Below are 22,214 nucleotides of genomic sequence, written 5' to 3' on the forward strand. Positions count from 1 at the left end.
GGCCTGAGGAACCCTTCTGAGGCTGACACCTTAAGTAAGGGACCATGTGCCCTTAAACCTGTGGAATCTGACACTAATTCTAGGTAGTTAGTGTAAGAAATGAATTGCAATACACCAGGTGGTGTCAAAAATAGTTGGGATTAAGACAGAATACCATGACTGAGTCCTATGGTGGCTCAGAATACCCAAGAGTAAACAGTGATAGAAAATAGAAAATGTGCTTCACAAGATATGTGACTTGGCCTTTCATCTCTTTGACTGTCAGACACCATTCCCTCATACACTATATATTAACCAATACTTTAAAAACTTCTTCTCATATGCAGAATTGGGCTCTCCATTATTTCCTTTAAAAACTTGGTAGAATATTTACCAGGGAACAGAGTTGAGGGATTTGCCAGGCATTTGGGGATTGAGGCTTATTCACTCATGCAAGACAAGGACATAATCCTTAGTTGGAAGACCCTTCGCCTGACTCAATCGCTCCTCACTGATTCCACAAAGTGGCAAGCATGTCTGGGTTGTGGGCAGGCAGCAGTTAGGGGAATTTCACCAGGGAATATATACAAGTGTTTTGAGAGACTGTTTTCAACTCTTTGACTCATGGAATAATGATCGTTAATTTCCTCAAAAATGTTGTCTACATGAATTAAGCCCTGTAAGTAACTGAAATACAACATGACTTTTAAAAAAATGAATCATTTAAAGTCAACATATTTAGTGCAATAATTGCACTCAATTTTTTTTACTATAAAGTAATGCAATTTCATTTAAATGTACCTTCCCAAATTTACATACAAAAAAAAATAATAAAAAATATCTAAAAAGGTTTTGAGATGACCCTTTACCAAACTGAGGGTCAAGCCTTGAATCTAGCCAAGAGGTGTCTGTTTGGTGATGGTGATTTTTTTATATGTGTCATCTCCAACTAGACACTAAGCTCCTTGAAAGAAGGAACTATATTCACAGCTGTCTCTGTCCTGGAGCCCAGTTTACTTGGATAGGAAAGCTGGGGCAGATTCAGAGATCACAATTTGTTCAGCTGTGTTAACACACATTTTTGTGACTTCTAAATGCCAGTCCTATATTAGATATTAAGAATACATGCCTATAAAGATATGGTCCTTGTTTTTGATAAGAATTCAAAATCTAAAAGAGTCTAAAAATAAAGTTAATATATTCTTATTGGAACTTCCCTTGTGCTGTTTTTTTGCAAACTGAACAAGGTAAACTGGACTATAAGAAAATAAGGTAACCATGAAGCATATTTATCCTCTTTCCAATGCCATGGCAATGTGGGTTGGAGTAAGAACTATTTCATCAACTTTTGGTGTAATAAACATAGCAGAAGCCTTAGAGTGAACACTGATCAATTTCTGCATCTGATGCTTCATATACCTGGATCTTAGATAAGTTATTTAATGCCCTTAGCCTCATGTTCTTTAACTGTCAAATGATGATGGGTAAGGTCATTTATTGGCCTACATTGGAAAGATTAAATAAACAATGTGCCTGCCCCCTCTCCCCCGCAAAGTACTAAATAAATGGTAACCACTATAATTATCATTACTATTATCATCATTAATTCTATTTCAAAATTCAACATAGCATGCAATTACAAAAGGACAACTATGGTTTGGTTCCTCTTATATAAGGTTCCAAAAGGTTAAATTCATAGAGACAGAAAGCAGAATGGCAGTTGCAGGGGTTGGGGGAAGGAGTGGGGAGTTAGTATTTAATGGGTACAGAATTTCAGTTGGGGAAGAAGTTCTGGAGAGGAGATGTTGGTCATGGTTGTACAACAATATGAATGTACTTAATACCACAGAATTGTATACTAAAAAATGACTAAAATGGTAAATTTTATGTTTTGTATATTTTACTACTTAACAAACAAAAATGAACAGGGCATAGCTAAATGCTCACTGTAAGAAAAGACTAGAGACAAAAAGAATTGAAGCCTGACCTCATTAAACAATGGCAAATCTTGAGAGAGTAGATGCATGTGCAGGTTATATGAATAGATTAACCACCTTAAACTAGAAGCACCGTCAAAGAGATATACCCATGTCTGGTTTTAGGAAAAATTTTTGCTCACCCTAACATACTTGGAAATAATGAAGCAGGGAGAGGAAGAGAAAGGAGAAAGAGGGAGGGAAAGAAGGAGGCAAGGAGAGAGCAAGGGAGAGAAAAAAGAAAGTAAAGGGAAGTGGGTAAGAAGAAATAATAAAGGAAAGAAAGAAACAAAGAAACAAGGGGGTACAGGGTATTTAAGTGTAAAACAACTGCTCTGAGTAACTCAGTGCTTTGTCATAACAATGGGCAATAAATATGATAAAGTGATAAAGTGATGCTGGTGGAGACTTGCTGGGGAGACATGCAAGGAAATATTCTTTTACAAAAGTGAAACAAAAACACTAGCCATATAGTTCTAGCTCTATAAGCAATCTTTATTTACATTTGGGGGAAAATAAACCTTGAAACAAGTATTGTTATACTAATTCTTTATAACATGAGGCTTCTTAAGAAGGCAGATCTACTACATTAAAGCAAAAGAGACTGTAGCAAAACACATCACAGTGCTAAGGGGGAGGACAGCATTATGACAAGGAACTCTGCAGAGGTAATGCTTGGAATATTCAGACAGCTGGTACCTAGAAGACTTTTTTAACATGGGAATTAGGGTCCAAACAACTAGGCTCTAGGTGGGTTTGGGCGCAGAGTTTTTACTTCTGGGAAGGGGTAATTCAAACAGTTAAGGATCCTGGGTAGGTAATCTACACAAAAGTAAGAATGGATACCAAGACTGCATAATGCAATTGTATGACTCAGTCATTTCCAAAGGACATTTTTTTTTGAGGTGAAGAATCACTTATTTGTAATAGAAGAGAAAACTGGGAGAGATCCTGACCCACAGCAAATCTAGTCCAAATCATATGGTTTATCCCTAAATTTTATAATGTTTTTTATTAATCTGAATTTCTGAGAGTTAGTCCTAAAGGAAATACAGTCCTGAAGGAAAAAAAATTTTAGGTAAATGGGCCTATTCTATCAATAGAATGCTGAAGCCTTCTGGGATTATCTGAGCCTACTGAGATGTGTCACTTGGTCTGTCCCTGACTAGACTATTTTACAGCTGTTGTAAATTGACAGTTTTATTGACCGTTGATAGTAATACAAATAATTCCTGCCCACTGAAATGCAAACAATGTCCATGGAATTAAAGTGATATTGTTCTATGGACATTTAACAGTTGCATCTGCCTGTAATTTCAAAATACCCTTACTATACATATGTGGTACTTTGAGTCCTCTTTTGAACCATTTTTCATACCTACTTTTTGCTTCCAACATTAATGAGTTGAGTAAAAGTTTTGTTCATTTTGTATTTGTATGAGTTATGATTTTACCTTTTCCCCCCTTTTACCTACCTCACCCCATTTCCTCTAACCTCCAGCCCCTGATAACTATCATTCCATTCTCTGTTTCTATGAGTTTTACTTTTTTTGACTCCACATATAAGTGACATCATACAATATTTGTCTTTCTCTGCCTGGTTAATTTCACTTAGCATAATGTCCTCCATGTTCATCAATATGTTCATCATATGTTGTCATATATGGCAGGATTTCCTTCTTTTTAAAGGCTGAATAATATTCCACTGTATAGATATGTCATCTATACCCATTTTCTTTCTCCCATTCACCTACTGGTGGACACTTGGGTATTATTTCCATAACTTGGATATTGTGAATAAGCAACAATATTTTTAAAGAAAATTGTCTCTTAATATCTCCAACAAATCTTTAATTTCATTTGGGACAGAGATTGTGTCTTTTAATGTGTTGTGGGTAAAATAATAAATTATATTGGGAAAAGGCCTAGGTTTAGTCTTTGTTCCATAAGAACTGATTGTATGTGACCTTGACTACTTCCAGTGGCATCTCTAATTCTCACTAGTTAGTGTCAAATGGGATTAATTCCTGCCTTGCCAATTTTCAAAGGGCTGTTATAAGAATAAGATGAGCGAATAACTTGAAGGCATTTAGGTACTAACCCGTAAAGGTCCTATATGCACCATCCACAGTGACATCAAAGTAATTTTCCTATAACATCTAAGAGACCCTCTGTTACTCTGCACCAAAACCTCACTGATTCCCCATGCTTGAAGGATGACATTTAAACTCCTTAGGATGGTATGCAGGTCTTTGGGATGATCTAGCCCTTCCTTACACTCTCGCCTCCCCTGTAGTCACCTCTTCTTCACCTTAATACTACAGCAGGCCTCAACTACTTATAGTCCAAACACTGCATGTGCTGATACCTTCCATCTGGTACACCCTCTCCTTCAGCCATTCAATCCACCTGATAAACTCCAATGCATCCTTTAAAACCCAATTCATATATTACTTCTTCTGGAAAACCTTCATATTCTCATACACAATCATTCTCTCTTCCACAGAATATATACATTTATATTATCACACTATGCTGTATTACAATTTATTGTTTTTCTTTCACTAGATTATGAAACTGGAAGGGTAGGATTGCTCCATGTTTACTTTTTTACCTGGCACAGTGTCCAGCACATGGTGAGTGCCAAATAAATATTGAATAGCTGCAATGTAAGGCATTATTATATCTCCATTTTTCCCAAAGCAACTAACATAGAATTAAGCATACACTAGCATTTAGTAAATAAATAATCTCCACTTACTATCACTTCTCACCATTATTATTATTATTCAATCCCAATTCAGGATTGGGGCTGGGAATGAGTGTGGTGCTAAAGCAAATGTAAATTGATTGATAATCAAACACTCAAGTCCATCTTCTAGATACTTTCTATGAATAAATGTAGTTCTCACAATAAACCAAGTGATACAGGTAGTATCATTGGCATTTTGCAGGGCAATAAGCTGAAACACAAAGCATTTAACTTCTCTGAAGTCAAGGAGCTGGCAGTGAGCAGCTGTTCTGTTACATACTTTGTGGGGTTTGCCTGTGCTTTCCTGGCCTCTACTACATTTGGTCCTCATAATCCTGTGAAGTTCAAAGGGCAAACATTAGATCCTTGCATTACAAATAAAGAAAAGACTCAGAGTGTTAAAATGATTGGTGAAGGCCACATAGCTAGTAATTGCTGGATCTAGGATTAAAATATTTAGGTTATGTGACTTCAAATCATGTACATTTTCCATAGGCTAGTCTCTCTTGCCAGTAAGAGATCCCTTAAAGGTCACTCATAAAACTGCAAGATTAGGCAAATTCAATCAAGATAAAACAAAACACGAGTGCGATTTTAAAGAATTAGAGTCCAAATTTTTCAATCAAACCTATTTCAAAGCTAATCCAGTTTAACCTCCTCTGCACTCCTGCTCCCACACACAGAGCTTCAGTGCAGATCCATACAAGATACTGGGATAGATTACTTGTGTTTTCTAAAACACATATTCAACCTTTATTATATATGTCATACTCAACATCCAGAAATAGGTCCCCTATGAGAAGAAAATCATACAACTTGTCCAAGACCAAATAAAAAGCTTCTATGTCTGAGATTATGTACCAAATATTGATGACTTTCCCAATTTATCCAACCAATATTTATGGAATACTCTGTGTGTCAGTGCCTGGGTTAGGGATATAAGGCTGGATAGGACTTGAGCCATGTTAATTTAGATGTGGAGACAGATAAGCAAATACATTATAACACACTATAATATGTAGTTTACTATAGGCATGTGAAAAGTGGAGATCAGTTTTGTCTAAAGAAATTGAAAAAGACTTCATAGAGAAGGTACCTTTTAAACCAGAATTAGGAGAACACATCTTACTGCAAGGAATAAGTTTAGGAATAAGAGAAGGAAGTCTGGGAAATTCTAACTAAGCAAAGAGAAGTAGAAAAGTAAAAAGTAGTGAAAGGGCTTGTATAATGTCTTGTGGAAAATAACAGGTGGTTGAAGAACAGGATATGTGACAGGAAGCAGTGACTGAATTAGAAAATGAGGTAGAATCAGATAAACATCCAGGAATATATTCTGCAGACTAGAGGTTTTCAGACCTTTTCCTAGTCAAAGAAGTATCTTCAAACAAATATTCACGCAAAACGCAACACTAACTATAGAGCTTATCTGGTAGAAGAGGAGCAAGGAAGCAGAGTCTATCCGTACTGCCTCACTCTGACATCCCCTCCCTGGTGTCCCTTTATAGAGACCTAAAGTAGCACCAGTACTCAATGTGCAGTCCTCATCAGCAAACTGTTACCATACCAGTGTGCAATGAAGTACAGAAACTGGGAATAAGCACTTAGAGACTTTATATTATAATTTAACAATTTTGTCATTAAATCAGTAAGATTTTGAAGTTTATACTTAGATACTTAAAAATGTCATATTTCTAATAATTCATTTTTACTATATTACAAAATTATTAGTCTAAGATGAATGAAAAAATACTGCTCTTCAACACATACACTTTAAGAAGCACTGCCCTAGAGGTTCCACAACTGATCAGATTTATAATTTAGGAAGTTTGAAAAAGTAACTCTAAGTGGCCATTTAGAGAGGGGAGACCAACCAGCACATATAAAGAATAAATAATGTGAAAAAACAGAAAATTTCAGATGACATAAGTATTACTTGTGTAAATGTTAAGCATTTGGCAAACAATGAATAAGAACTTTTAAGTTCACAGAAAAAGGAGATCTGTACAGGCTAAAGTAGTTGATGAAGGCTCAGATATGATAGTAAATGTTTAGAGAAAGACCTCAGGCCATCAATTTTGAGACCTAAATTCATCAAGTCAAATTTTGGTGTTATTTATTAAATGTGTAATATTATTTATGGAAACACCTACTATATACTAGATGCTGGGGATACAATATTGAACATAAGACATGATCCTTGCCATCATGACAGACATTAATCACACAAAATACAAATAGATACATCATTTAAAACTACTGTAAGTACTACAAAGGAAAGACACAGGGCACTATGAAACTATGTAACGTACATATTGAACATATTCTGGGAGGTGAAGGAAGTATTCCCTGAAGAAGTCATGTCTGTTTAAATTCAAAGGATGAGTACAAATTAACAAGGCAAGGAAGGGGAAAGAACATTCTAGGCAGAGGGGACAGGCATGAAAAAAAACTGTGAGGTGGGATGGGGCATGAACAGCCCACAGAACAGAAAGAGGGGAAATATAACTGATGCACAGAAAACAAGGAGCAAGGTCACAGGTCAAAAAGGCAGATGGGCTAGATCATTAAAAGTTCTATAAGCAACAACATAGATGAACCTTGAACACATTATGCTAAGTGAACTAAGACGGTCACAAAAGGACAAACACTGTATGATTCCATTCATGTAACATACTTGGAGTAGTCACAATATATACTCTGTCATAGTGACCAAATGTAGAACAGAATAGTGGTTGCCAGGTGCTGGTGGGAGTGAGGAATGGGGAGTTATTGTTTAATGGGTACAGAGTTTCAGTTTTGCAAGATGAAAAAAGTTCCAGAGATGGATGATAGCGATGGTTGTACAACAATGTGAATATACTTAATGACGCTCAATTGGACACTTAAAATGGTAAATTTTATGTTATTGTATATTTTACCATAATTTTAAAAATAATTATTTTTAAAAGTTCTATAAGCCACGTTAAGATCAACATGAAGAATGTGAAGAATTTTAGTATAATTATCAGACTACAAATTTTTTAAAAATCAACCCTTAAGGCAACATGGAAAATGAATTAAAGGGAGCCAGAGTAATTGTAGGCAGAGTAATTAGGGTGTAACTAGAAATTCAAGGTAGAGAGGACAGAAGTGGCAATAAAGATTCATTTATTCATTCAACAAGTATTTAATGAATGTCATTATATGCTAAGCATGTGACAGATATTAAATGTAAGATTGGAAAGATTCCCAATCCCATGGAACTTGTAAACAAACAAATAATAATTACACCTTGTGATTACGTGTTAAAACAGAAATAAACAGTGACTGTGCAAGGGCAGTCAAGGAGGCCTCTATGGAGAGGTGATTTTAGCTTGAGAAAGAACTAACCAAGCCAGGGAAGACCCTCCCAGACAGACGGAACAGCGGGTGCAAAGTATCAGAGACAGGAAAGAGCTTCATATATTTAAGGAACAAAAAGGGTGCCAATGTGACTGGACTTTAGCTAGGGCAAGGTGGCACCACATGAGATTGGTTAAGGAAGTAGGTTCCATATGTATCATGAAGACCACAAAGGAAAATACTATTTGTATTTTCCATGCAATGGGAAGTCACTGAAGGATTTTAGGCAGAGAGAACATGATTTGTGGCAGCTGCATTGATGTGGTAAGAGCAAGTGCAGAAGCAGAAGCATGAAAACCATTTGGGGATTAATACAATGGTCTGAAAGAACGATGGTGGCCTAGGCTAGAATAAAGGAAGTAGTGATGGATAGGGGTAGAAAGGATTACTAGCTATTTAGAATATAGTCATAATGGGTATTAGCAATGAACTGAAAATGGAGAAAAAGTCATCTTAGAAATAAGTGCCAGTTTTTAGGTAGAGGCAAAGAGATGAATTAGGAGGTTATTCACTGGAATAGGCAACAATGGGCAAGTACCAGAATCACCTAAAGATCTTTTAAAAAGTACTAATTCCTCTGTTCCAGTCCCTTAGAGATCCTAATTGAATAGATTTTTTTTAAATTGGTAAATGGGAGTTTCGATTTAAAAATCTCTCTAGGTATTCCTGATCATCAGCAACATTTGAGAATCAGATGCTGTAGACAGTTAACCAGAGTCAGCTTCTATTGCTTGCAACCAAAAGAACCCTCATGACATAGAAATTGGTTATGTGGCAGAGAGTGGCACAACTGAGTCCCTAAAACACAGAATTGACTGGATCAAGGTTGGGAACAGAGCAGTGCAGACTTCTATCTTATGCTAAGAGGATGGCCATTCTTTATGATATAAGACAGCTAATTAAACTATGGTCTGTTTTGTACTAGGACTCACCACTATTGAGACACTGCAAAAAGACTTGGTAAGCAAAATGCAGGATGTAATGTATATTGGCTATATAGGTGGCCTTCAATCAGTTCCTATAAAAAATAAATTTCTTAATATGAGATAGAGGAAATATTCAAATTATTTAACCTATATGGTCATATTAGTACATAATGGAGAATAACTGTCCTGAGTTAAACTAAACCTGAAAGCACTGGGAAGAAAATATGGCTTTTATTTTTTAAAAAAAGAGGTTCATTCTGCCCAGAACCTGCACAAGATCATTGCTGAGCTGGAAATTACCCAGGGCTAAAAATGGTACAAGCAAAAGCAGAAAAGACCTACCACTGTGGATTAGACTAGATGAAAGAGAGCCTTGATTCCCCCAGGGTCCTCCTAGGCACCTTTGTTACACATTCCTCGCCTGATAAACTAGGATACAATCTAGAAGCAAGGAGCAGATTATTACACTGCCCTTCCCCAGGCCTTATTTCAAAGTAAGTGAGCAAATTCCCACCTTTTTTGTTTGGAGTGCTCAATCCATTTACACTGGGTTTCTGCCCTTTACAACCAAAAAGTGTTAATACACTACTAACATTTAAAAACTAGCGCACTCTTTTTTTCAGAAAGATCACCAGGGCATTATCCCATATCTACTGAAACAAAATCTCCAAGTCAGGGTATCTGTTATTTCTTAATAAATGTTCCAGAGGATCAGGCAAGTTGGGGAAATACTAGCTCGGGCTAAAGTTTAACATTCAACAATTCTGGTTGTCTCCTCCCATACCCTATGAAATGGTAGTTGTTATTTCCTAGTAACACAGAGGAAGAACATTATACAGTATCTATTTAGAACATACCATGAGCCTATCACCATACCAGAATCCAAAATAGTATATAGTGGGTACGAAAAGTATAAGACATTGCCTTGCCTTCCAGGATCTTATGCTCTTTAACTCATAGAAAAGACAAGACCAACAAATACATCAGGGACTGCAAAACCTGTCTGATTAACAGAATAATCTAAGAATCTTTTTGGTATGCTAGGAATGGCAGACATGGGATTTAAACCCCTATCCATCAGATAACAAAGCCATTTCCAAAATATGGTCAGTGTAAAATAGACTTCCCTCTCAATATAAGGTAAAGGAGTACATAACAGATAAAATTAGGTATAAGGAAAATCATCTATTAATTCAAATTTGGATTTAACTAACATGAATTGAGCACTTACTATGTAAACATTTACTATATTAGGCACCTAAATATAGGTTTTCATTAATGACTAATAATCAGAAATACCAGTAAATTAGTAAATTGCCTGAACTGACATTTCTCTTTCAGCTTAGTGGTTTATTTAAATGCCATCATTAGGGGATTCAACATAGCAAAAGAAAATTTTTAGTGTTGAGAATAAAGACGTCAACAAAACATTACCTAACATTTTACCAAATTCAACTAGTATTTCTTAATCAGACAACTTTAAAACCCAAGTATCAAGGTCAGCATAAAAAAGAAAATCTACTTATTTTTAAGGCAGTTAATAGAATTCAGCCCAAACAACCAATCCCCATTTATTCATCAGGTAAAGTTATATTAAGTAATTAAGTTGGAGATGTTATAGAAATCTGAGGGTTAAGAATTGGGGAATTTGAATCTGAAAAAAATACAAGCATGCCTATGTTTATGACAGCATTATTTACGATAGCCAACATATGGAAACAACCTAAGTGTCCACTGATAGATGCATGGATAAAAAAGATATGGTATGTATATACAATGGAATATTACTTGGCCATAAAAAATAATGAAATCTTGCCTTTTGTGACAACATGGATGGACCTAAAGGGTATTATGCCAAAAGAAATAAGTCAGAGGAAGACAAATACCATATTATTTCACTTATATGTGGAATCTAAAAAACAAAACAAGCAAACAAAATTTAAATAGACACATAAACACAGAAAATGGACTGGTGGTTACCATAGGGGAATGGGTGGGGGGACAGCTGAAATAGATGAAGGGAAAAACAGTGGTAATGTTTGATATCTTGGTCTGGGTCATGGTTACATGAGAGTATATACATATCAAAATTCATCAAGTTGTACACTAAGATTTGTGCATTTTCTTATATATACCTCAAAATAAAATTTTAAAATAATATCAAAAATTTTATTTATTTTTTATGTTTTTTATTGAAGGATAGTTGATATACAATATTATATTGGTTTTAAATACACAATATAGTGATTTGATGGTTACCTACATTATTAAATGCTCACCCCAACTAGTGTAGTACATCATTAACATAGAAAGATGTTACAGAATTATTGAGTATATTCTCTTTGCTGTACTTCCATCTCCATGCCTTATTTATTTTATAAGTGTTCGTGTGTACCTTTTTATCTACTTTACCTAGCTCAACCATCCTCCAGCCATCTCCCCTATGGCAGCCACCAGTTTTTTCTCTGAATTTATGTGTCTACTTCTGTTTTATTTCTTTAGATTCCACAGTAAGTGAAGTGATACGGCATTTGTCTTCTATGTCTGACTTATTTCACTTAGCATAATACTGAGAGGATCTATTTTGAATAGTCTCTCTGACTCTGTCTTCATAATAATTAAATGGAATTATAATCACTGGCCCACAGAACTGGTAGAGTGAATCATTACTATTCTGAGATATCCACACCTCTGTTATCTTGGTATCCCTTACTTTACCTTAGAGCATAAAGTTTTATGCATGTGTGTGTGTGTGTGTTTATTTATATCCAATGGTCTCTTTGTAGTATTCCTACTTTGTCTCCCCAGGACCTTTCACACTGCTAACTATTCCTTTCTTTTTGAAATTTACTATTGTTTCCTTGGCATTCAAAACAAGGCTTTTTTTGGATATTGCTTATAATGTAGTGATTCAGATACACATGTAGTAAGAAGATCTGGTTTTGAGGTGCTCTGACATTTACTAGCCATTTGACATTGGGCAAACTAGTCCACATGCATCTCAGTTCCTTATCAGTAAACAGAGTTTACAATGATTTGGTATCCTACCTAACAGGGTTATCATATATTTCAAATTATACAGGAAAATGTGTGTGATATCCTTCAATAATATGAAACTGAAATTATCTATCCTTTCTCACCTGGCCATCTCCCCAGTGGCACCTAATTCACCCCTGAAGCCCCTAGGCGGAACTACATACAAAATCCTCTGGGATGGTTATTGTATCTGTCTGCTCAGGCTGCCGTGACAAAGGCCACAAACTGGGTGGTAAATAAGAAACATTTATTTCCTCACTGTTTGAGAGGCTAGAAGTCCCAGATCAAGGTGTCAGCAGGGTTGATTTCTTCTGAGTCCTCTCTCCTGGGTTTATACAAATGTCTGTCTTCTCCTGTCTTCACATGGTCTTCTTCTATGTGTATCTGTGTCCTGGCCTCTTTTGCTTATGACACTAGTCATACTGGATTAGGGCCCATGATATGATGTCATTTTACCTTAATTATCTCTTTAAAGGCCCTATCTCCAAATTTAGTCACATTCTTTAGAACAGGGGTTAGGACTTCACCATATGAGTTTGTGAATAGGGGGCACAATTCAGCTTGTAGCAGATAGATAGGTATCCTACCATATCACACCTACCACTTCTCTAGTGCTTACTGCACTGTGTAATATAATATTAATTACCATTTCTGTCTCCTCTAGTGGGATATGTATGCCTGCTCAACACTGAATATATATTAATCTCTATCTTCCAAGTGTCTTAACATGAAGTATGCATGTTCAATAGAAGCTCCAATAAACTGCTGATAACTGAGTCTATAATACTTTCTGCCAAGGAACAATTAGAGTTGATCTATTCTATGAAAACTTTTGTTTTGATGAAGTTTGTAATATTCCAAGGATTTAAGAGACAGGACAAATTTTCATTTGTTTCCAAAAGCAACTCTGTTCCCAAATTCTCATTCTTTCCATCTCAGTCTCTTTTCCCAAATTACATATGTTGAGCTTTCTTTATACAACAAACTTGGAGACTTTATGTGACCACTCAAGAAGTCAGTGGTCTGTCTCTTCACCTCTGAATTTCTGGAATGTTTATGTTATGTAGCATTTAACTTTATACTGTCGTACAGGAGTTAGTTAAGTATGCATCTTATCTTCCCCTCATAAACAATGAGCTCCCTAACAGGGCTATTGTCTTATTCATTTCTGTCTGAGTGATCAACAATAACTATTTACTGAATAAGCATAAATGTCTCTAAACCAGAAGCACTCTTCTGGAAGAGAAATTTTCTTAAATGAACAAAAGCAGAGGGGCAGGAATGGTGGCAAGGCTGCTGGGTTCATTTTGGGACACAGAGTCTTTAAAGTAGATGTGATACCTTGCTGTTTCTGAAGCTGACTGTAGGTAGCTAAATACATAGGTCTAACACTGAGAAGAGCTGCCTTGATAGAAATCTGAGTCATGAGTATGCTGATGTTACTGGAAGAGAAGTGAGTGGATGGATTGTTAACGGTATAGAGAGGGCCCGGGCCCAAAGACAGGCAAGAGAAAGAAAGCACTCATCCAAACAACACCTGGGATGAAGCAGCCAGGGGGAACCAACACAGTGAAGTGCACCAAAGCTGAAGGGAAAAGAATGTTTGGAAGAAGAGCAAATAATCATGAATGTGAAATGCTGCTGCTGAGGCCTAAAAATTGTCTGCCTTCCCCAGGTATTAGCAACAAGAGTAGTGATCCTGATAAGAGCAGTTTCAGGGACTCTACCACTTATTGTGTGATTTGGGCAAGTTTCTAAAATTTTAAATCTCAGTTCCCTTTATTTGTAAAATGAGAAGACTTTACCAACTCATGAGTATTTTGAAGATAAGTAGTAGTAATAATAAAAACACAAGAATGTAACATACAAGTATCATACCTACAAAAGGCTGGACATTGTGCAGATCTCTTTCACATAGATTACCTCACTTTTAAAAATTACAAAAATCTTAAGGTGCTATAGTACTAATACAAACTATTATCACCCCCATCTTCAGATGAGGAAACAATCTTATTAAGGGATGGAGACTAAAACCAGAATACAATGAAGAAGTGAGAATGAGAAATTTTACATATTAAATGTATATATTACTGTCTGTATGAATATAAATGGAATTGAGGAAAAGGTAGGCAGGAGACTAGGTGGCACCTGGAGGTAGCCATAGTCTTACGATTTTATTAGAAGATTTACTTAAAGATGGGAGACTTCTAAACAGAGTTAGAGAGAAAAGAAAAGGAGCCTGAAGTAAGGGGCTGGAGGCAATGAAAAGGTGGGGATCAGAGATTTAGCCTTGAGCAAGAGGAAGGAGCAGGAAAATTCAGGTATAGTTCTAAGAAACAGGTTTGACATGAGACCTCTGAGAGAATAGGGCAAAGAAATGACTAGGTATTGAAGGTCCAGTGGCAGCAATCTGTTTAAATTGTGTGATTTTCTCTAGCAGGGCTCAGTAGCTTGATTCAATAAGATTTGGGATTTTGCCCAGACAGGGACTGAAGAACAATGGAGCAAGGGAATAGATGATACTGGTAAGAGAGTGAATTAAATAAGTGGTGGATTAAGACAATTAAGCTGGATCGGGAAGGAAATGAAGACAGGCCTTGACCAAGTCAAAGAAGAGATCTAGTGGAGATAGAAGTCAGGTAGAAGGAGAAATTTTGAACAAAGTGATGTCTTCATTTATAATTTTAGAGGCAAGCTGTCTCTGGGTGTTAAAAAGTTTCATGGAGTGACTGTAAGAGCTGATTAGCTAAAAAGACGATCCCTTGAAGAGGCCATTGTGTTGGAGAAACCATCATTCAAGTCAATACTGAAGTCACTCAGGATGAGGATGTAAACTGAGTGGAACGGAAGGCTGTGTGTGCTAGGTCCTAAGTGATAAAGATCTATCTATCTATCTATATAAGAATACAAGAGTGATATAGCCCTTGTGCTAGAGAACACAGGGACTTCAAGAAGGTAGAGAAGTAAGGGTCTAGAAATAGAGGTGTGCAGAAACTACAGTCATCCTTACCTCTCTCATTTTGCATAGAAGTGGTATGGGAGAATGAGCTACACCCATTTAAATGGGCTACAGAGCAAGTAATAATTGCTCTCCAAGACAGAGCAGAGAGTCTTCCATTTAAGTCCAGAACACACACATAAAAATCCAGTGAAATGGTTAACAGTGTAGGAAATGGGGGTTTCAGAGAAAAAGCAGGGTTGGGCGAGGAAGAGGAAGCTGAGTCAGCACACAAATGACAGTACAGAAGACAGGATTGGAGGGGCTGGGACAAAGATAACAGATGGTAAGATTTGCTGGCTTTATATGGCTATAAGGTTATCAAAATAATTAGTTCCAGCTCTTCCCTGGTGGATAGGGAGTTAGCACTAAGGCTTTGGCAATGGTTTGGCTAAATTCCTTCATCTACAGATTTGGGGTGGGGGTGACAGACATTTGAGTACCTGGTATGTGATCAATATTATGTAAAGAGATTTACACATACTATCTTAGTGGAACCTTACACCTCATTTTATAAATGAGGGAACTGAGGATCAAGAGAGGCAAAGTGACCAGCCCAGGATTATACCATTAATATTTAGTGACAGTGAGGAACCCAGGCTTCTTTTCAAATCTAAATCAGTATGGTAGTATAAAAGACAGAATTTGAAACCAAAGCCTTTTAAGTTACTTTCTACCAATGACATCTTCTATGTTTTTTAACTCAACTAAATCTATCTACCAAACAGGGTTATTGCAGAGATTAAACTACAACTACAAAACAAATCCTAGTGGTTATTTCTTTAACTGCAAATTGGCCTTCATTAGAATTTATTTTCAAATGTGTAATCTCTTAATTGGTTTACTTCAAACAAAAATCCCAAGTTTCTGAATTAATGCCTATACATTTTACAGGTAGGAAACTGAGATAGGGAGAAAGGATGTTCAGTCTATGGTTCCCTAGTATATCTAGAATCAAATCAAACTCGAGTTTCAGGTCTTTAATACTGTGGCCGCAGCCAATCTCTCTAGCCACACTTCTCACGATTGACTTACACAAGTACAACACTCAAATCTGTGGCAACTACCAATTTTTAACAAACATACCCTGTACTTTCCCCACTTTGCATCTCTACCTAAATTACTTAATCTATTGAAATTTGTTCTCCAAGGCCCAGCTGAAATTCATCTTGGAGTGTGAAACCTAACCTTTTTTCAATATGTTGAGAAATGATGGCTCCCTTCTCTGAATTCTTATATCACTTTGCTTTTACCTCCATTCAAGTACTTACTGCCATATAAAGCATTGAAAAGTTCATTTTGGCCAGCAGAGCTTAAGTTCCTTAAAAGTAGGCTGAAAAGAACTAATATTTACTTTGTATCTATGAAGCACCAATTGCTTTTCTACTGATTTTACATATATATATATGTTTTATATATATATAATTTCTTGTTACCTTTGTGACACCCTATGAAGCAGGAATTTATCTTTAGCAGATAAGAACACTGAAAGTCACAGAGGTTAAACAATAAGTCTAGGAAGTGACAGAGCCTAGATTTCTAGATTTCAATCTTGATCTTTCTAACCCAAAGCCTAGGCTCTTCCCACTGTAATTTTCCACGGATATATCCTCACTGCTTTATTTGATTATTTCTAATCCACCAAGTAATCATAAGGGGAAAAGCCTCCATTGACTTTTGTCATTAGGTATTAACAGAAAGGATTTGATTTAGGGCATTTGCCCTCCTACTTTCCAAGACTAAGAACAGAGTCTTCAGAGCAAACAAAATGATTAATACGAGTTCTGAATAAAGGAAGACATCAGAACCTGCTCCAGGGAAGGAAAAGTAGAAAACCATTACCTTTCCACTCATGTTTAAAACTCCTCTTCCTCTGAGGTTTATGCCATCTGGCTCTATCACTCTCCATCCTTCCTCCTAATCTGTCATCTACCATCCTCCTGATTAATCCCCTACATTCACTGCACCTGGGTCACAGTCTTTCTTCCCCACATCCTTGCATTCTAAATCACTTCACTATTCACACAGATGACTCACTCAATACAACAGCCTCACAGTTCCTTGTTATACTCAGCTTCACTGACCTTCACCTCTGCTGTATTCTAGCTACCCATGCACAGAGACCTAGCTGTCACTTTAAACAGCTCCAACATTTGACTATTTAACTCTGACATTTCACTTTCTGACCATAACCTTTTTTTCTAGTTTACTTCCACTCCATTTGCTCATTGATCCAACTCAAGAAATTGCAAAATCTTTAAGTCCAAAACTGAACGCATCATCCAGCATTTCCTGTCTCAGTTTATGTCACCACCATACCCCTAGTTGACCAAACCAAAAACCGGAGCATCACACTGGACTTCTCACCCTCTCATCTGCACATCTAATCAGTCATAAAAGCTCAGATTCTCTCAACTTCATCCCCCTCTCCTCATCCCTATGACCACATTTTAAAAATGTTATTCAACCACATTTCAAAAATGTCTGATAAAAACCTTTAAGTGATGAAAAAAATTACATAAGGTCCTTGCATATAAGGTCCACCATAATATGGTCTCTGCCTGTATTTTCTGCGTGACAACTTACCACTTAGTCTTGTCATATTCTTAGCAGTCCCAAGCTGCTTGTGGTTCTGTCAAGCTGTTCTTTTCTCACATTAATGTCTTTCCTCAAACTGTTTTCTGTTTGAGGCACACTCTGTACTCATGTCTGTCTCACTTCTACTTACTATTTAATATTTGGACCAGGTGTCACCTCTTCCCAAAGACTTCCCTCAAGTCCTAGGCTAGTAAGCACTCTGACTTGGGCGAACCACAGCATCATATGCATAGCTCTCACCTTTAACTCTGAGATGACCTATTTTAGCATCTAATTTACCAGCTCCATAATTTAGAAACGTATCTTATTCACTTTTGCATGCCCAGCTAAGCACAATACATAGCATAGTGGCTGACACATAGTAGCCATGTTAAGTGCAAAGTTTAGAACACATTGAGTTTAAATTTTCAGTGGGATATTCACACCAGTTCTTTCTCACAGGGTTTTCAGTATTTTCTACCATTAACTCCAGGTCCTTTGAAAGGAAGGAACCAAGCCTTTCTTGAATCTGTTCAGTTCTGTACAGAATGGTGCTTTACAAATTTTTACCCAACTTTCAGAACAGGGAAACAGCATTCACACAAACATACCAGAAATCCAAACTTGACACGCATGCTACAAACTTCAAAACCACTGACCAATTTAAAAAATGAAGACATAGACAATGATTCTGTAACATCTTTCTATGTTGATAGTAACCATATTAGAGGGAGGGAGTGTGGATTTAATAATATGGGTAACTGCTGAACTACTGTGTTGTACATCTGAAACCAATAAAAGATTGTATATCAATGATACTTCAATTTAAGAAAATGAAGACACAGAACAAAGATAAAGAACTAATTCTGACTGCTGGTATGTGCTTGTCTATGTTATAAAACAACGAAACTTTGCTTAGAATTTGAACAGAGTCTCAGACACAAGAGCTTAGCATTTTATCTACAAGGCCATCACATCTCTGCTGGGCTTAAAAAACCACTAACAGGCAGGGTTGGGTAGGCAGGGGGTTAAGGACATTGGTAAAAGACCCTTTTTAAAAACTTAACCCCTCATACCAAGGTGAAGTGATCAAAAAGCAAGTAAAAAATAACACTGGTAAGTGAGCAACAAAAAATGCTCTTTTCATAGTAATTTCTGGCCTGCTGGCAGTTAGAAAGAGCAAAGAGTTCAATGTAATAAAGCAATTCCCTCTCCAACTAAATATTAAATTACTGTTTGGCACGAAACTAGGTCTCAGTCCTTTTTCAGAGTAAAAATAATAAGCTCTTCTATTTACATGGGGCATTGCAACACTTTGATATCCATTAGCTCATCTGATAAAGTGTTTATAGACATTTTAAAAAGTGAAAACCCAAAATTTTTCACAAAATAAGATCTCTTTGAGTTCATTTGAACAAACTGCAGTAGACTTTTTTTTTTCAATTCAATACACATCACAGAAATGAGAGGAATAGAGTACTTTTTATTTAAGCAGGTCTATATTTGGGGCCAAGGAGGTTCTTGGAGAAACTAAATAGGTTTTGTCTCCTTGCTCACATTAAGAAGCTCTCCTTTAAAGAGGATATGGGCAAACAAGAGCTTATTCAGAGAAGGAATCAGAGAACCACAGCAGATCATAAACAACTGAAGGAACTGGAATTAGTTAGTGAAGAGAAGACAAGACTCCAGGGACATCATTATTCTCTTAAGATATCTTAAGGGCTGTCCATAAGGGAAAAAGAACTAGAAAGAATAGGAGGCAGCTGTTTCTTTCCACTAAACAAAAAATTTCTAAAAACCAAAGCTCTCCAGGTACAGAATGGGTTTCCCTGGTTAGAAGTTAGTTTCATATTACCGGAGCAAATTATTAGGGTAGAATTTGGGATTTTCAAAGTTACTTTGGAATGGGATGGGGAAAAGGGGCCCTGGACGACTTTAAAATTCCCTTCCAGTCTGGAGATGTTCTGGGGTTTTACCATCTGCTGGAAACCCCTTCTCATTCCTCTCGGGGCTGGCCCACAGCTGTGCCCACGTGTCCAGCCCTCCTGGCTTGCTCACCGTGGAGCCCAGTGGCTCCCGCCCGGGTCTGAGGTTTGAAACCTGCTCTGTTTCCGGCGGCACACGTGAGATGTCCCGGCGCAGCTCTTGACGCTGGAGCCAGCCGGGAAGATCGCTGCTGACAGCTACGGGCCCCTGGAGCCCCCGACCCTCGCTTGGGCCACGCCGCCCGCTGGCCTCGGTCCTCGCCTGCTCTGAACCGCAACCAGGCCGGCGACAACCCCCTGACATCTCTCAGCTCTGGTGTCGGAGCAGACCGACAGACGCGAGAGCAGACTGACAGCCGCTCCAACTCCCGGCCCTCGGCCCAAAGCCAACACTCCCCGACCGACCCGGCCGCGCCGGCCCGGACACCGCGACCCTGCTCGTACCGCCCAGCGAGGCCGACCCCCCAAAGAGACTCTGTTCTTGGGTTTCCCTCGCCGGGGCGCCCCTGCCGTGTCAGGGCCGCGGGCCGGACACAGGGCCCCGCCCGCAGATGCAGAACGGGCCTTGGGGCTCCGGGCCGAGTTGACAGGGCGGGGAGCGGCCGCGGCCACGCTCGGACCAGACAGGCCGACAGTCCCGACAGACTGACAGGCAGTCGGGCGCCGAGGGGCGGGGGCAGCGGCCGGGCTGTCCCGCCGCCGCCGGCTCGCAAGGGGCGGCCCCTGGCGGCCCGGGCCCTCGGGGCGCGGGCTTCCCCAGGCGACGGAGGCGGCTGCCGGAGCGCTTACCTGCGGGCGCAGCGGCGGCGGGCGGCTCACTCCCTTCCCGCCGCCATGTTTCCGCTGCGCAGAGAGCGAGAGAGGACGCGCGAAGGGGGCGGGCGGGCGGCGGGGGGCTCGACCGAGGCGGTGGCTGAGGCGGGGGCGGGGCGGGGGCTCCCCGGCGCCACCCCCCGTGCCTCCCGCCGCGGGGTGGCGCGCGCCTCAGCCGTTGGGCCCGCGCGGGGGGCGGGGCGCGCGGGCGGGGAGGGCGCCGCCGTTCGGTCCAGGCCTGCCAGTCCCGGCCGCCTCCCGCCTTCCGCCCGGGGACCCGGCTCCGCGCCCCGACGGGCTCTCCGCGCCGCGACTCACGCATTGGTAGACTGAGGCCAGGAGAGAGCTCAGGAGCTCGGGTTCTAATCCCGCCGCCGCGGGCTACAGTCTGCGAGGCCGCTGGTGGGCCGCTCGGGGAGGTGGCGGACCCCGAGGTCCAGTGTCAGCCCCGCAGGCCGGATGACTTCGGGCGGCGCCTCGGGCAAAGAGCGGGCGCTCTCGGCTCGAGTTCCCGCCCTGCTAATGACCAGCTGTGCGATGAATGACCTTTGAGCTAGTTACCTCACATCTCTACCTCAGAGCCTTCAAGTCTAATTTAATAGCTCTTAATCCAGAGGGAAGGTGGAGGATAAGAATAATTAATGCTTGTAAAGCCCATGGAACACTGCAGGGACTTAGTAAGTAAATGCTCAATAAGTATAAGCTCGCACGGTCTGTTCATTGGTCCGTCCAGTCAACAAGTACGCATCGAGCCCTATGAGCCCAGCGCGGTACACGAGGTCATTCCGTCAGTGCCCAGTGGCACTCTTTGCTACATTCTTCTGGTTAACCGTCACATCGGCCCTGATTATCCCTATCTTAGCAGTGAGAAAACCGAAGCTCAGGGAGGTGAAGCTACTTGTCCAAGGTCACCCAGCAACTAAAGGAGTGGAGATTCATCCTTGCCTGTCTGACTTCGAAGCCCGTGCGCTGCCTGTAGGAAGGGGTCAGCTCAGTTAGGGTTGGTCAAAAGAGACACCCCAGAGTCAGACACATTCAAGTTAGCTCTTGAAAGAGTGCAGGGGACGCTAATTTCAGGCCGAGGGAAGGGTGTGTGCAAAGGCATAAAGGCATGATACAGTATGGCTGGCTCGTGTGAATGGCGGTGGATGTATGGGAGACAAACGGATATGGGGATGATGCGGCTAACGTTAGGGAAAGGAAAGAAGCCAGATCACAGAAGGAAGTCCTTGAATGTCTAGAATGACATTGAATGTCCTTGTATGTCTAGCTTAGAATTATTTATTTACTTTATTTTATTCTCTATCTCCCTCATATATCCTCTATTTGTTTTATTTTTTTGGGAGAGCAAGGCAGAGGCTTTTATTTAGAAAGCAAGAGGACAGAGCTCCTGGCTCAAGCCAGAAGGGGACAAGAGAGTCTGCTAAGTTTAGAATTTATTTTGTAGACCAATGGTGATCATATTTGTGATCCTGGGACCCCTGGGTGTCCCTGAGATCCTTTCAGGGGTCAATCAGCTCAAAATTAATCTCATAGTGCTGAATGTGATTTCCTTTTTTTTCAATCTCATTCTGTCATGAGTGTACAGTGAAGTTTTCCAAATATAGGGCATGATATTGCAACAGATTAAATGCAGCAACACATTTTAGAATCCAGCTGTGTTAAGCCAGGCATTAAAGAGAATTGCACACATGTAAGACATCATTAATATTTTGCTTTAGAAAATACACATTTTTCATTAAAAATGTTAACATGTAATGGGTTTATTATTGTGGTTTTTTAACGAATTAA

At 39.3% G+C, this 22,214-nt stretch overlaps 1 protein-coding gene across 1 annotated transcript in view; it reads right to left on the reverse strand.

Annotated features, from left to right (window-relative positions):
- SCMH1 (Scm polycomb group protein homolog 1) overlaps nt 1-21,133 on the reverse strand; it is a 206,963-nt gene extending 185,830 nt beyond the window's left edge. Inside the window, 1 exon segment of the mRNA XM_057500084.1 lies at nt 20,400-21,133. Within this exon segment, the coding sequence (XP_057356067.1) occupies nt 20,400-20,745 (346 nt within the window). The 5' untranslated portion in view covers nt 20,746-21,133.
- Nucleotides 21,134-22,214: the final 1,081 nt, after the last annotated feature.

Source organism: Manis pentadactyla, chromosome 4 (genome assembly GCF_030020395.1).
Source record: "Manis pentadactyla isolate mManPen7 chromosome 4, mManPen7.hap1, whole genome shotgun sequence".
NCBI lineage: Eukaryota > Metazoa > Chordata > Mammalia > Pholidota > Manidae > Manis > Manis pentadactyla.